Source organism: Xyrauchen texanus, chromosome 2 (genome assembly GCF_025860055.1).
Source record: "Xyrauchen texanus isolate HMW12.3.18 chromosome 2, RBS_HiC_50CHRs, whole genome shotgun sequence".
Taxonomy (NCBI): Eukaryota; Metazoa; Chordata; class Actinopteri; order Cypriniformes; family Catostomidae; genus Xyrauchen; species Xyrauchen texanus.
The window spans coordinates 11,853,263-11,869,579 of record NC_068277.1 but is presented as its reverse complement, the minus strand read 5'-3'; the positions used below and the strand labels follow the sequence as shown (position 1 = coordinate 11,869,579).

The 16,317-nt window shown below is 40.2% G+C and overlaps 1 protein-coding gene across 1 annotated transcript in view; it reads left to right on the top strand.

The window, feature by feature from the left end:
* LOC127660520 (PH domain leucine-rich repeat-containing protein phosphatase 2-like) overlaps positions 1-16,317 on the top strand; it is an 84,276-nt gene that overhangs the window by 47,725 nt on the left and 20,234 nt on the right. The window contains exons 7-9 of the mRNA XM_052150811.1: positions 3,059-3,205; positions 6,114-6,344; positions 15,575-15,777. Of these exons, the coding sequence (XP_052006771.1) occupies positions 3,059-3,205; positions 6,114-6,344; positions 15,575-15,777 (581 nt within the window). The remainder of the gene's footprint in view (positions 1-3,058; positions 3,206-6,113; positions 6,345-15,574; positions 15,778-16,317) is intronic.

Genomic DNA, 16,317 nt, shown 5'->3' with positions numbered 1-16,317 from the left:
ACTATCTAATGCCATTTATTATAAATACGTACAAGGATATTCCTTCATATTTTCCTTTTGTGTTCTGCATAAGAATGAAATTCATAAGGGGTTGGAACGACATGTTGATGATCATATTATGACAGAATTTCATTTTTTTTGGTGAACAATTCCATTTAAGCACATTTCCCACCCAATCCTCTTTACTGTGAGGTGAAAAAAATGATATCTCATTTTCATGTATCAGTGTACTACAGTAAAGAAAATCATGAATTTGAATAATTGAATTGGCATAAATTCAATCCAGTACAACAAGTACTACCATGATGTTATTACTTGAAGAGAGCCTTCACACATGCCTGCTACATTTAAATCGCTCCTCTCTGCTCTATTCTCCCTATACGCCTCCCATTCTCTTTCTCAATCTCTCTCCCTGCTCGTGTGCTGTGACATATTTAGTAACTCTGTGTGGTAGGCGGTACAATATGCGTAGGATGATGGTACTGTAGTGTTGGGGAGTGATGTATGCATGAGAGCTCAGCATATGTTCTGAGTCAGGCAGCCACCTCCACAGCTGTGTCATTACCTTATCTGTCTTCCACATCATTCATTGGCAGGCCCACCTAACAGCCTCACAGCACACTGGCACAGAAATGCACATCCAGATATAGCCGCTGCAGCCACTGATGTTCAGGTTTTGTGCTATACCCATATATCAGTATCCTTCCAAGAGGCCTAGCTCTGGGTGTTTGTTGTGTCAGACTGTGGCTCCTGGCTGGATTAGGGCTTTGGCAGTCAGCCGTGCATGAGGAGCCCCATTTGACAGCGTCATTTGCCTGTGGTAACAAGGATACAAAGGCCATTGAGCCAGTTAACAGAAACAGGAGTGTGGGAAATTAGGCAGGAGAGGCCAGAACAGATATCTAAATGATGTGACTCAACCTGCATCTGAATATACTGCTGCACAGTAGGCTAAAAGCAGCATGTCAAATCAGTAAGGCGTCCGAAAACACATTATTCTTACATAGTAGGCGAAAATTACCCGGACGCCGTACTGCATCCACTGAGATTCTGTAGTGTGCAACCAGTGGACACTTTGCTATCCTGTAAGGTCACTGGAGATCAGGAGACATCACATTTGAAAAGTTGAATTACAAAAAATGGCATATGTCTGGGAATGCATTTACTGCATTATTTTTAAAGCTACTAAAGGTCTATTAGCTTACATTTATACTTACAAGTCTGACATTTTAATACAAATCCACTTTTTTCTCCCCTGTTTAAATTCACTTTGGGCATCACTCATTGTGTTTACATGAATACCTCATCAAGACGGGCATTTTGGCAGAATTTTGAAATGCATTTGAATGTTCAGCATTTTCAGAACGCCCTCCCGCGCATGTTCAGCACACACACATACACCACCTGTCAATCAAACAATCAACGGTTGAGTCAAAATTATTTTTGGTGGTTATAAACGGTCAATTTTTGTTCCTACCCTCACCTATGGTCATGAAGGTTGGGTCATGACCGAAAGAACTAGGTCGCGAGTACAAGCGGCCGAAATGGGCTTCCTCAGAAGGGTGGCGGGCTTCTCCCTTAGAGATAGGGTGAGGAGCTCAGTCATCCGTGAGGAGCTCGGAGTAGAGCCGCTGCTCCTTTGCGTTGAAAGGAGTCAGTTGAGGTGGTTTGGGCATCTGGTAAGGATGCCCCCTGGCCGCCTCCCTAGGGAGGTATTTCAGGCACGTCCAGCTGGGAGGAGGCCTTGGGGAAGACCCAGGACTAGGTGGAGAGATTACATCTCCACACTGGCCTGGGAACGCCTCGGGGTCGCCCAGTCAGAGCTGGTTAATGTGACTCGGGATAGGGAAGTTTGGGGCCCCCTGCTGGAGCAGCTGCCCCCGCGACCCGACTTCGGATAAGCGGTTGAAGATGGATGGATGGATGGATGGTTATAAACAGTATGCCATAAATAATGTTAATTGAGCTTAAATTGTTTTGAACCTGTAACATGCCTTTACTTAATGTCCAGGCCACTCCTTTATGAAAATGTACGATGGTAAATTTATTTTGTGCCAAAATGCCACAGCTACTGCAATTATTACTAATACAACTAGACTGTGGGAAGTATTTTTTCCTTTTATTTTCTCCATAGGGATTTTAAACCAATCCAGCTCCAGGTTGAATCGCAACATTGATTTATAATACTTGATTATAAGTATAAATACAATATATTTGAAGTTTATTCCTATATATATATATATATATATATATATCAGTACTGTGCAAAAGATTTAGGCACTTGGGAAAAATTTTGCATAGTGAGGATGTCTTCATAAATGGGTTTAATTTATGAATTAATGTCAGCAAAGTCCAGTAAACATAAAAAAAGCAAAATCAATATTTGGTGTGACCACATTTTCCTTCAAAACCGCACCAATTCTCCTAGGTACACCTGGACACAGTTTTGCTTGGTTGTTGGCAGATAGGATGTTCCAAGCTTCTATTTCGGCTGTCTCAATTGCTTCTATCTCTTCGTGTTATCCCAGACTGACTCAAGGGGCTCAGTGGGGACAATGCCATCTGTTGCAGGGCCCCCTGTTTTTCTATTCTATTTGCAAAATATATATTTGGGAGTCTAAAATGTATATATCCTATTGACACACTAAAGCTGAAAATATAAATAACCATCTTAAGACAAATGCTTTTGTGAAACATCTTATGTGCCTAAGACTTTTGCACAGTACTGTTTATATATACAGTGTATATATAGAAACACCAGTGTATTTATAGAAATGCTAGAAACAACAAGGTTTGGGTTCAATTCCCAGGGACACATTGAATGCACTGTAAGACACTTTGGATAAAAAGCATCTGCTACAGTAAATTAATAAATGTAAATGTCATTGCTGGATAGATTTAGAGAAACCATAAGGCAGACGGATTCTTCTTCTAAAGACTCTTAAGTGCATTTGTTGTGAATCCATTATGCATAAGTGTTTCTCATATCTCATATCAGATATGAGTCATATCATCAGGAAATAACCTTGTCCATTAACAGCACTGAATATTTCCGCAGATTTGCACAGCTAAGGAGCTTAAATCTTTCTCACAATGGGCTGGGTGTGTTTCCGGAGTCAGTGTGTGAGATCCAGACCTTGACGGAGCTCTATCTCTCCTGCAATGGCCTCTGTGCCATCCCCGCCCACATTGGCAATCTCCAGAGGTCAGCACACATTACATGACTGCCACAAAACAACTTTTCTGTGCACAACATTACTTTCAACACTTTTAAAAAACCCATGAAATTACACGACAAGAGCAATTTTCCTATGTTGATGTATTTCCCATTGAAACAGGAAGTTAAGGCAGGACATATCGAAGGGCTCACTCATTTGTTTTTAAATAGCCAATAGACTTTAGATTACATCAGCCATGAATTCTGATTTGCTAATCGGTTGCAGTTGGTATTATGGGGAGGGACATTCTCATTTTAGAGAGCATTTGATTGAACAAAGATCTGTATTTTTGGTCAGTTTTCATAGAAGTGAAAGACTGTACATTTTAAATGTGTAAATACTGTATGCTAAAAGTTAATTTTGGCAACTTTTTGGAGCACTTCAAAGCTAAAAAAAAACACACTAAACCATAAAACTCCACTTTTGATTTCATGGGGTTTTCTTTAAACAGCATACAGTGCATCTGGAAAGTATTCACAGTGCTTCACTTTTTCCACATTTTGTTATGTTACAAACAGCCTTATTCCAAAATTGATTAAATTCATAATTTCACAAAAAATTCTATAAACAATTCCCCATAATGACAACATGAAAGAAGTTTGTTTGAAATCTTTGCAAATTTATTAAAAATAAAAAAATCACTGATCATCCTTGAGATGTTTCTACAACTTGATTGGAGTCCTCCTGTGGTAAATTCAGTTGATTGGACATGATTTGGAAAGGCACACACCTGTCTATATAAGGTCCCACAGTTAACAGTGCATGTCAGAGCACAAACCAAGCCATGAAGTCCAAGGAATTGTCTGTAGACCTCCGAGACAGGATTGTATCAAGGCACAGATCTGGGGAAGGGTACAGAAAAATTTCTGCAGCATTGAAGGTCCCAATGAGCACAGTGGCCTCCATCCATGGAGGAAGAAGTTTGGAACCATCGGGACTCTGCTTAGAGCTGGGCGATCGGGGGAGAAGTCCCTTAGTCAGGGAGCTGACCAAGAACCCGATGGTCATTCTGACAGGGCTCCAGCGTTTCTCTGTGGAGAGAGGAGAACCTTCCAGAAGAACTCTGCAGCACTCCACCAATCAGGCTTGTATGGTAGAGTGGCCAGACGGAAGCCACTCCTCGGTAAAAGGCACATGACAGCCCGCCTGGAGTTTGCCAAAAGGCACCTGAAGGACTCTCAGACCATGAGAAACAAAATCTAAACTCTTTGTCCTGAATGGCAAGCGTCATGTCTGGAGGAAACCAGGCACCACTCATCACCTGGCCAATACCATCCCTACAGTGAAGCATGGTGGTGGCAGCATCATGCTGTGGGGATGTTTTTCAGCGGCAGGAACTGGGAGACTAGTCAGGATCGAGGGCAAGATGAATGCAGCAATTTACCGAGACATCCTTGATGAAAACCTGCTCCAGAGCACTTTGGACCTCAGACTGGGGCGAAGGTTCATCTTCCAACAGGACAATGACCCTAAGCGCACAGCCAAGATAACAAAGGAGTGGCTACGGGACAACTCAGTGAATGTCCTTGAGTGGCCCAGCCAGAGCCCAGACTTTAACCCGATTGAACATCTCTGGAGAGATCTGAAAATGGCTGTGCACCGACTCTCCCCATCCAACCTGATGGAGCTTGAGAGGTCCTGCAAAGAAGAATGGGAGAAACTGGCCAAAAATAGGTGTGCCAAGCTTTTAGCGTCATACACAAAAAGACTTGAGGCTGTAATTGGTGCCAAAGGTGCTTCAACAAAATATTGAGCAAAGTACTTATGTTATTTTGAATACATTTGCAAAGATTTCAAACAAACTTCTTTCACGTTGTCATTATGGGGAATTGTTTATAGAATTTTGAGGAAAATAATGAATTTAATCCATTTTGGAATAAGGCTGTAACATAACAAAATGTGAAAAAAGTGAAGCGCTGTGAATACTTTCCAGATGCACTGTATGCTGTTTAAAGAAAACCCCATGAAATCAAAAGTGGAGTTTTATGTCATTTAGTTAATGTATGTTTTTTTTAAGCTTTGAACCCATCTAAATGTTTAAGTGCTCCGAAAAGTTGCCACTGTATATGCTGTTGTTTTTTCTTGTAAGCTGATCTAACATCCTAAAAGAGAAAATATTGTTTAGTTTAACAAACTATTGAGGTCAGTGATACTTTTTTGTGCCATCTATCACCACTCTCTTTTTTAATCAGCTTTAATGGCACAAATGCACATTGCAGGTCACTTCAAAGAAATTACACATCGTATCGAGTGTGATTATGGGTTGTGTTCCGTATAACTCTTTTATTTGCATGATTATATTTAAAATATTCAGTACTTTATAGCACTGCTGCTGCAATTACAGTTGGCTACATTCAAGTGTGTTGCCAAAGGGGCTGTCAAGTGAAGTTCTTTTTGTCCCCTAAATGAGCCAGTAAATTGCATGAAGTTCAGCCGTGCATATTACTCTACCAGATTAAAACAAGCATAAAAATCAGCCTACTTTTACTGCTCTCAGCCCAGTGCATATCAGGAGGGCACTGAGTTTGCAGAGAAGACCTGCAACAGTCTTACCGGGATATACTGGTGACCATATCCATCTCAACCAATATGAGTGATTAAAACTTGCTGATTAGGCTTATATTGGAATCTTATAATATGAGAGGCTTATTTATTAAACCAATAACCCTCGAGAAGCCATGCATTACATAATAATAATAGTATCATTAATGATGGGCAGTTCTGGTAATTTTGTAGTTGAGTTCTCTTACACATACAAAAACGAGTAATCGATTACTTGAAATTTAAAATGGATAAACAGGTACATCCTTAACCTCTCTTTAATCATTATTTCCCACATATGGTATATATCGGTGTGTATTCATATATCTTAATCAAAGACTGTTCTGTCTTCAGCTTACAGACTCTGTCTCTGGATGGAAATCAGTTAGATTCTCTACCAGAGGAGCTGGGCAACCTCGTGCAGCTCTGCAGCTTGGGACTTTCTTTCAATGATTTCCCTAGCATACCCAGCGTGGTGGAGAAGCTCTGTGCCCTGGACAAGCTTGCGATGGCTGGGAACAGGGTGGAGACCCTAGGTCTGTGCAGCCTGCTTCGAATGACTCACATTAAGAGTATTGATTTACGGTGAGACATTAAAACATCTTCCTCTATCTATTTTTTTTTTCTTTCGATATGGCACTTTGCACAAATAGGGCCTGAAACTCTTTAAAAAATAAATAAAAATAACCCAATAATGAAAATTCCCTCATCATTTACTCACCCTCATGCCATCCCAGATGTGTATGACTTTCTTTCTTGTGCTGATCACAAACGAAGATTTTTTAGAAGAATATCTCAGCTCTGTAGGTATATACAATGCAAGTGGATGGTGATTAGCACTTTAAAGCTCCAAAAAGCTCCGACAATCGTAGTAAAAGCATTCCATAGGACTCTAGTGATTAAATTAATGTCTCCTAAATTGATATGATCGCTTTGGGTGAGAAACAGATCAATATTTAAGTTCCTTTCCCTATAATTGTTTACTTCCAGTCACTCTATGATGCCTGTCCACAATGGGATGTGGTTCCCTCCGCCTCTTGCATGACGTAAGCACGTTTGCATGTTTACGCGAGGACTGACGTGATACAACCGGAAGTGCTGCGCGATTTGTTTATAAGAGAACGCTGTTCACAAGCTTCATTGGTTTTGCTTTCATTTGAACATGCCAGCACGCTTACCTCACGTGAGAGGCGGAGGTAACCAAGTCCCGTTGTGGACAGGCATCGGAGAGCAACCGGAAGTAAACTATTATAGTGAAAAGGATTTAAATATTGATCTGTTTCTCACCCAAGGCAATCGTATTGCTTTAGAAGACCTTCATTTAACCTCTGGAGTCAATGAGCTGTCAAAGACTGTCAATGAGCACATGCCAGTAAAATACACACACAGAGCGAGAGAGAGAGAGAGAGAGAGAGAGAGAGAGAACAAGAGGAGAGCAATACATTGAGAAGCAGAAGACAATAATCATAAATATATATATATATATATATATTACACAGCACCATCTCTCTACCAGCTGTCTCATCGTTATTTTCAATGTCTTTTTGTTCTTAGCAAATTAGTGCAATAAACTGGTGTGAGCCCTTTTTTCATGTTGTTTGTTGAAATGTTATCGCTAATAAACCCGTTGCTATTTGCTTGAGTTTGTGTATTAAATTCGGGATTGTATCTTTAAGATGTGTATTGGGTGATCCGTTTGAACCATTGCCGGTTACTTACGAATTTAAAAGGAAATAACCATCCGATCAGAAAACTTTGAAAAAGAGAATACATTTACATGCAAAAGAACTTCACAGATGTTCTTCAGTATGCCTGATATCAACATGGAGTGACACAGATGAGAAGCACACACATCTGACAGTTGATACAGGTATTCCACTAAAATAACTCTGAATTCTGCTCTAAACGTGTTCTAAATGTTTGTGTTGATATTAAATGCAAGTATGCAAGAAGTGTGCCGTGAGGGCAGTGGTGGCTCAGCGGTTAAGGCTCTGGGTTACTGATCAGAAGGTCGTGGGTTCAAGCCCCAACACCACCAAGACACCACTGTTGGGCCCTTGAGCAAGGCCCTTGAACCTATCTGCTCCAGGGGCGCCGTATCATGGCTGACCCTGCACTCTGACCCCAGCTTAGCTGGGATATGTGAAAAATAAATAATTTCACCATGTATATGCAGAAATGTATGTATAATGTGTGACAATTGGTCAAATTAAATTAAATTAAATTAAATTAAATTAAATTTATAGCGTCTTTTTGCTTCTTTATTATCATGCAGTAATAAACTGATGTAATGATTGATGTATGCCATCATGAAATCTGAGACTCTCCCCTCAAAATCCAAACACATGTGGTCAAAACAGACGACAAGGTCTACATGTGATCAGATCACCTAAAACAGACGACAAGGTCTACATGTGATCGGATCACCTAAAAAATATTTTAATACCTGGTTTAAACAGGGCTTTAGTCTGGGACATATGGTCGTGTAGTACACCCAGTTGTATGGTGTATGCACCAACACAACCAAAAACAAATGACTGAGCTGTTAAATGTGCGCAGTGCGCTGACTGCTAACTGTTTGGCTAAATCCTATTACCAAAATTTGGGACATGTCTAAATACAGTGTGAGGGTGCTTAGACTAGCACTGTTAATGCACACCCGGGTTCGAATGACGTCAAAGTACACTGACAAAGACACGCAAATAGACAATAAAACGGCAGAAAATACTTAGAAACATAAAAAAAACATTAAAAAGCATACTTTCAACAACACACATCCAAACCCACTAGCCTCTCTCAAGAGCCTTCCAAAAAGGCTAAAATGCTACCCCATTTCCTGATGTAAAAATCCAGCCAAGCCTTCTACATGTCATCTCCTCAAATGCTACCCTGCCCCTCTCCGTGTACCACTCCTGAAATGAGGACGCTCCAGCCGACTTCCATCCCCTAAGGATGACCTGCCTGCCAATCATAACACTGGCTAGGACCCAATTTTTAATGTATTTATCCCCTATATTATTGACCGTCCCATCGCCTAAAATACAGAGTCTGGGGCAAAATGAAATTTGAGTGTAGATGTGGTAGCAGCAACAGTTTGACAGGCAATATGTACATTGTGCAAGGTAAAGTGCAATTGTGCAGCAATGTTGACCTGCAACAGGCTGATGTTATAGAGGTGATATAGATGTATGATATAATAATATGATAATGCAGAGTGTAATATTGCTTCAAGTGTGTGGTGTTGAATGGTGAATCTAGTCCTGGTGTTGTCCTTGGTTCAGGACACGGATGGCCTGGGGAAAGAAGCTCCTTCTCATTCTCTCTGTCTTGGCCATTAGGGAGCGGAAGCGTTTCCCTGACCGCAATAAAGAGAAGAGTCCATTATTTGGAGGTCTTTCATGATCTTCCTGGCTTTGGTCCAGCATCGTTTGCTGTAGATGGACTGCAGGTTTGGGAGTTTGATGTGGGTGATGCGCTCACCTGATCGCACCACTCTTTGTAGAGCCAGTCTATCTTGTTTTGTGCAGGCTGTGATGTTTTCTGTCAGGATGCTCTCAATTGTGTAGGTGTAAATGTTTTTTTAGCACCATAGAAGGCAGTTTAAAGTGGGTGTGTCTTTAAGACCAAGCCTATACAATCTAGATGGGGTCCAATTGAATCAATGTAAAATCTTAAATTGCATAAGGAGCACCCTTGCATCTCTAGATGTAGACTTTGTTTTTGTTTTTATCCTAGTCTACACTCCCTCCTCCAATACCAAGGTTAAATCTTTTTCCCATAATCTCTTGAGAGAAGTTGAAGCTCCATCCCCCAGACTCTGAATTAGCAGGGAGTAATAAACTGATGCCTCATGACTTTTCCAAAATCAGTAATCACTCCCAGAGTAACTGCCGCATTAGGAGGGTGTATGCTACTCCCAAAAATAGTACAAAGCAGGTGGCGCAGTTATATATATATATATATATACTCATATAAGTCACCGTGTGTAGTAACCCCCCTCACAATCGACTCTGACCAGCAGAAAGGGGACTTATTAATACATAACTTTGGGTTCAGACATATGCTCGAAGCAACATTTAACTAAATGTCTGAATTAAACTCTCTGGACATATTTGTCCATACCGCTTGCAAGTGCGAGATAACAGTGTGTAACTTCTCCAGTTAGTTTGATAGAAAGGATTTGCAATGGCATTAATAGGGGCAAGAACTTCCTGTTCAATACAAAACCAGGCTCTCTCAGGTTTAAGCGCCAAATGAGCCAAATGTCTGCGACCGAATGCATAATAATAAAACTAAATCTTGGGTAGGCCTATGCAATTTACTGAAATGTAATCTGGGACATTTACCATTCCAAATAAAGGACTTTGCTATGCTATCAAATTGCTTGAAATAAGAGAGATTGTAGTATCTAGTAGTTGAATTTTGGAATACAATTCATTTTAATAACATTAGCCTTCCCAATCATAGATAAATGTAATGAAGCCAACCTGCCCACACCGCTCAAACCTTTTTATTAAAGGGACAAAATTAACTCACAAATTTGCTGGGAATAATATACCCAAATACTTAATGCCCTGTTTGGGCCACTGGAAGGCACCCTGCTGAAAAGCCATTATCAATTCCCTGAGGCCATTAGACAACATTCAGTTGTTCAGCTCTATCATGGCTCTTTTAATATTCCCTTCCAGTTACACAAGTTCTTGTGCTTTGGATTTTTTGGTGAATACTGTATGATCCAGCCCCTAAGAATCGCCTAAGTGCCTCCTAAGCCATGCCCACAGAGGATACAAAGTACCAGTTTGTCTCCATATAGACATTGATTTCAGCCTTTAGCATTTGTTGAAATTCGGGATTTTGCATAAGTTATACATTAAAGCACCAACTATATGATTTATTTTTCTCCGTATGTGGCAACACCTCTAAACACACCAGGACGTGATCTGAGACTAAGATGTTTCCAATTGAGCAATCAACAACGGATGAAATGAGGAACTTGGATATAAGAAAAAAAAAATCTATTCTAGAGTAAATCTTACGGACTGATGAAAACAATTTGGGGTGCCAGTGGCTTGCAACATCACTTCAAGAGCTATTAAAAAAACCCTGATCATCAAAGTTAGGTGCATAAATATTCGCCAAAATAAGACTTTGTCCCTGAATTTCAACTAAAACAATTATGACTCTTCCTAATGTATCTTTACTCCGTTTGAGACATTTGAATTGTAGCTGTTTGCTTATCAGTGTAATGACTCCCTTGCTCTTACTCGAGCCAGCAATATATAAAAACAAATGCCCACCCTATATCTTCCCAAATTTTTCAGCTTCTTGCGGCGAAAAGTGCGTTTCTTGAAGAAACACTGTATCATATTTCTTACTCTTAAGAAGAGAAATAACCTTCCTTCTTTTTATAGGGTGCCCCAACCCACTCAAATTCCATGTAGAGAGAGACAAATCCACACATATTAACTTTTGACATTTTGACATTTAAGAAAAAATTGATTATAAAACAAGATTATAAAGACCACAATCTCACATTAGTGCAACCATCAAAATCCGAACAACCTCTGGAACAAAACAAACCGAAAAAAGAAAACGTGTGCATTATCCCTGCGCACAACAGCACCAACTGGCGTCCATCCCTCCAAACTCAAACAGTCCATGCACACCTTCGAGAACCCCCGCGACAGCCTTGCCCTCAGATTGCTCAAGTTCGGTGTTTCTACACAAATTTTGTGAGACAGAATTACACCGCAAAACAAACTCCAGCCATTAAGCAGAATAAACACAAACAGTGTGTAGATTCATCCATAAAACTGTCCTGAAATAAATTCCAGCCGCTAGGCGGAACCAGCAAAAAGAGAAAAAGTGTGCAGTTTTCTCTAAACTGTCAAGCGATTGTTCAGTGAGCCTGTCCACTCAGCTGCAACGTGAGTGCAAGCTAATGACTTACTCCAATGACTTTGCAAGAAATACTCCACAAAACAAACTCCAGCCAATAGCCAATAAGCATAAAGAGTGTATAAATTCATCCATAAAACTGTCCTGAAGGTGTGTTGCTCAACAAAATAAACTCCAGCATGCAGATTCTTCAAACGGTCAAGTGAATATTCAGTGAGCCTGTCCACTCAGCTGCAACGTGAGAACAACAAGATGACTTACTCACTCCATTGACTTCATGAAGGATATCGCTTGCTGTGGGCGTGTGAATGTTTTACGGCCATCCTTGGCATCCATTCTCAATTTGGCAGGGAATATCAGTGCAAAAGCAACCTTCCATTGATGTAAAAGTTTCTTGCATTCCTACAGTGAGGCACTAGAACTGAATGGGGCATGTTTTTGGAGAGTTTACAAGTAGAAATTATAAGCTTCTAATTTTATAAAAGTAATTGCATTAGTTCTTCTGATAAAATGTTGTTTAGGAGTGGTGGTGGCATAGTGGCTAAAGCACAGGGCTGGTAATCAGAAGGTCGCTGGTTCGAACCCCACGGCCACCACCATTGTGTCCTTGAGCAAGGCACTTAACTCCAGGTTGCTCCGGGGGGATTGTCCCTGTAATAATTGCACTGTAAGTCGCTTTGGATAAAAGCGTCTGCCAAATGCATAAATGTAAATGCAAATGTTTAAATCATCATTTTAACAGTTATTTTAGAGTTTTAGGGTTTGTTGACATTACATTGTCATGGCAGCAAAGTTGTAAAATTGGCTGTAATAGAAAAGGTTAGTAAGCGATTTTATCTCCCTAAAATCATGTTAACACGTCTTGTGGCTATGCTTTTTAAACAATGAGTATTTCAATGTTGACTGATTGGTCCCATTAACTTTCATTGTAAGTGCCTCACTGGAACCCAGTTTTTTAAAGAAAAGAAGGCAAATCAAATACGTTTTTGGTTATCAACAGTATGCCACAAATGCTGTCAATTGAGCTTAACTTGTATTTAACCCGGAATATTCCTTTTAATAACGGCAACATTTAAACTGAATAAAACAGGCTTAGATTTGCCTTTGGTTTGTGTATTTTCTGGTACCTGGCTGCACATGCTGTGGATTAGAAACCCAGCTAGGCTCATAAAGCAGAAATCTTGAGCTGTTGCGAAAACTCACACAGGGTCTGAAACTCCTTTGGCCAAGTCAGGGGGAAGAAGAGAGACTGAAGAAACAGAAAGGTGCCTGTCACCTGAAAAAGCTTTGAGTTTTTGTACTGGATTATCCCAGTGCTCTTGACACAGGGTCCCTCCTCAGATTCCTCACTTATTCACTAGTCAAACAACAGATGTGGCCGGGAATTTGAGTACACGAGAGGGCTTAGAGCAGCAGAAAAGTTCAATGCCCCTATTGTTTTAACAGTGATAGTCATTAGTGAACTGTGTCAAGATGCTTTGTTTATACAGATGGAGGTGAACCAGAACATGGGTGAACCCAACCCTGACCTATAAGTACAGATCTTCAACTAGCCCCAAAACATTCAGTACATATAGGCTGTTTTTCTGGACTTCAAATTACACTCGTAATTGTTTATTATCCATTTTAAAATTGCACTAAATAATAATTTCCTATTAAAAAAGTTGGGAGGTCGTTAATCCCTTGACTGTCGGGACTTTCGGCTAAAATAATCACTTTACAAACTCCTAAACAACATCCGGCTTGTTTGATATTATCACTGACAGTCGGTAGGATGGGTATATGTGACTTATAATACTTGTTTACTTGTAATGTTTGAAATTTGGCTATGCAAAAAAAAAAAAAAAGAAACAAGTCACATAAGGTGCTTGCGTTAGACAGGGTCATAAAAATTCAGTCATAATCTAGTATTACCTGTCATTTTAATGTTCATATTTTAATGATAATCAGACATTTAATAGCTTTTATTTTCATTCATATTTAAATTTTTTATTATGAATTTACAGGTCGAGCATATGGCAGATTATGCGTTTATGTATTTATGAAGAGAACAGATGAACAACAGAGACACCACACGAATCAGATGAATGTTTTTCCCCCCGCAGTGACAGAGGCAACTAAAACACGACATATGAACAACGCAATATTACCAAAAAACAAATACGATTAAAATATGAACAAAACACGTAAAAAATGTACTGATCAGAACTCAATCGACAACTCAAACCTTCCTCCTGGTCTGCATCGACGGGAGCTCGTCTGTGCGTAATCAAACGCATCAAGGGAGACTGATGCTGAGGTAATTGTCATTAGATTTTGTGTCTTTGCCTCGGACAGACGACTTTATGAGTTTGCCACGTAAAAATAAACGTCACAATAAACATTGAAAACATGTATTTGGAAGAGAGAAAAAAAAGCTTGCAGTTGCTTTTATAGCAGAAAGTAATAAAAAGACTTGTTTATGTTTAGGTCGAAGCGTTTTCTTGGTGAATTTAAACGAGTTCAATAACTGGGGTCTCTGAATTTCGTAAAAGATAAGGTTATATTTAATTAAAAGAAATTGAGACATTCAATGTCTCCACAAATTTGGACATCTCTTGTTGCTTAGTGCTCTCAAAGACATTACTGGTCAAGCAAAAAACTGTGTGAAAAACACTTTGGTGTGACGTCACTTCATAGACTTCAATGTATTCTTCAGCGCTGATGTGAGTCACGTGAAAGACCCTTAAAGCGTAATAATATCACTCACATTTGCACATGAATCATTGCTCTTCACAATCACAAAAGTGACCAATTATGCTTTCAAAATGGCGAATTTCTCCGAAAGGTCAGGAGTTTGGATCCCTGAAATAATTTTTTTCATGCATTTATTTATTTTGTGGAATTGTACAATTTTCTATGGCACACCTGACAATCATTCCTGGCACAGTGGTTGGGAAACACTGGTTTAAGGGAAAGATGCCAGTATCTGTAGCATTGTCTGCTCTACTGTTGTTAAAATAACCGTGCCTGCAACTACATACAGTAAATTAGGCTTTATATGGTGCCTATAGTGGGGAGAGAGGCAACAAAGGTTAAGATCTCGGTCCGGATCCCGGTTCGGTCCGCCTATTGAGGACCCCTGCTGTACATTATGCCTTAACCATCTATTAATATCGATTTCTAAACAAGCCTCCAAGTACTGCTGGAGAATTGCCAAGCCATATTGCCTGTGACCCCGCAAATGTGGTCTCATCCAAACCTATTGCTGCTTCTTCTGCTTCTTTCCATGTGTAAATGTTGAGGCACAAATTCCGTGAAACACTGATTGTTGTTTATTGTTATTGCTTATGTCCGCATAATGCTGTTGCTCTCTGCGAGCTTCAGGTTGATTGGCTGCAAAAATGGGGTATGATATTGAACCGTTGAGAAAAGTCTAAGGCAGTTGTGTGACACCTATCCTCCATGCTTAATCGGTGAGTGTGACAGGCCCACCAACTGAGGGCAAGATTAGCAACAACAGTTGCTAAGTGTGACACCCCTCACCTAAATAGGGTTATTCCGACTGCTAGTGTGGGGCAGGTTTTTTTGAGGTCGCATGATCAGCCATGTCTTGTAATCGGAAGAGTGAATATACAAAAACTTCATGCATCCATGCTTGATTGTAGAGCATGCAATGTCCAATATATCCAATTAAATCAGTTGCTTAGGAAGACAAATGAGAACAAACAGTGAAACATAAACTTAAAATTACTTATTATCCCTTTAATACACACTGGACACCATCATCTGAATGCTCTACAATCTTAGAAATATTCTCCACTATTCCAATTTGTCAATTTGTTTGTCCACTGTTAGATATTGCCATTTGGATTCTTCTCTTGTGATGGTCTTTTTGTATATTTGTGGCAAATATAAGGCCTGTTGTTTGTGTGTAGGTTAAATGGCCTCTGCTGTGTTAAAAGTGAAACTCTGGAGCCTGTAAAACATCTAACCCAGCTTGACTTGAGAGACAACCAACTGAGCTCTCTGGACCTGAGCTCGGTCTGCAGTCTGGAGACCCTGCAGTGCCAGCGCAACCAACTCGGAGCCCTCACACTCAGTGGCTTCTCTCTACGCACACTCCACACCAATAACAACCGTAAGACACAATATAAGTTCGAAGCTTTTCAGTTTAAATTTGTTCCTGTGACAACGACATTAGTTTCCTAGTTTCCTGTTTCTTTATCTACAGATCAGGGGCATCTGAATAGTAGGGGGCACACATTATAAACCTTATCAGCTTAGTTCAGACGGGCTAGTTTGAGTATTTCTGTAACTGCTAATTTCCTGGGATTTTCATGCACAACAGACTCAAAGTTTACTCCGAATGGTGCCAAAAACAAACAACATCCAGTAAGCGGCAGTTCTGCGGATGGAAAAGCCTTGTTGATGAGAGAGGTCAACAGAAAATGGCCAGACTGGTTTGAGCTGACAGAAAGGCTACGGTAACTCCGATAACCACTCTGTATAATTGTAGTGAGCAGAATAGCATCTCAGAATGTACAGCACGTCGAACCTTGAGGCGGATGGGCTACAACAACAGAAGACCATATCGGGTTCCACTTCTGTCAGCCAAGAACATAAACCTGAGGCTTCAGTGGGCCTACCATTTGTGTACCTCAGCAGAAATCGAGATGCA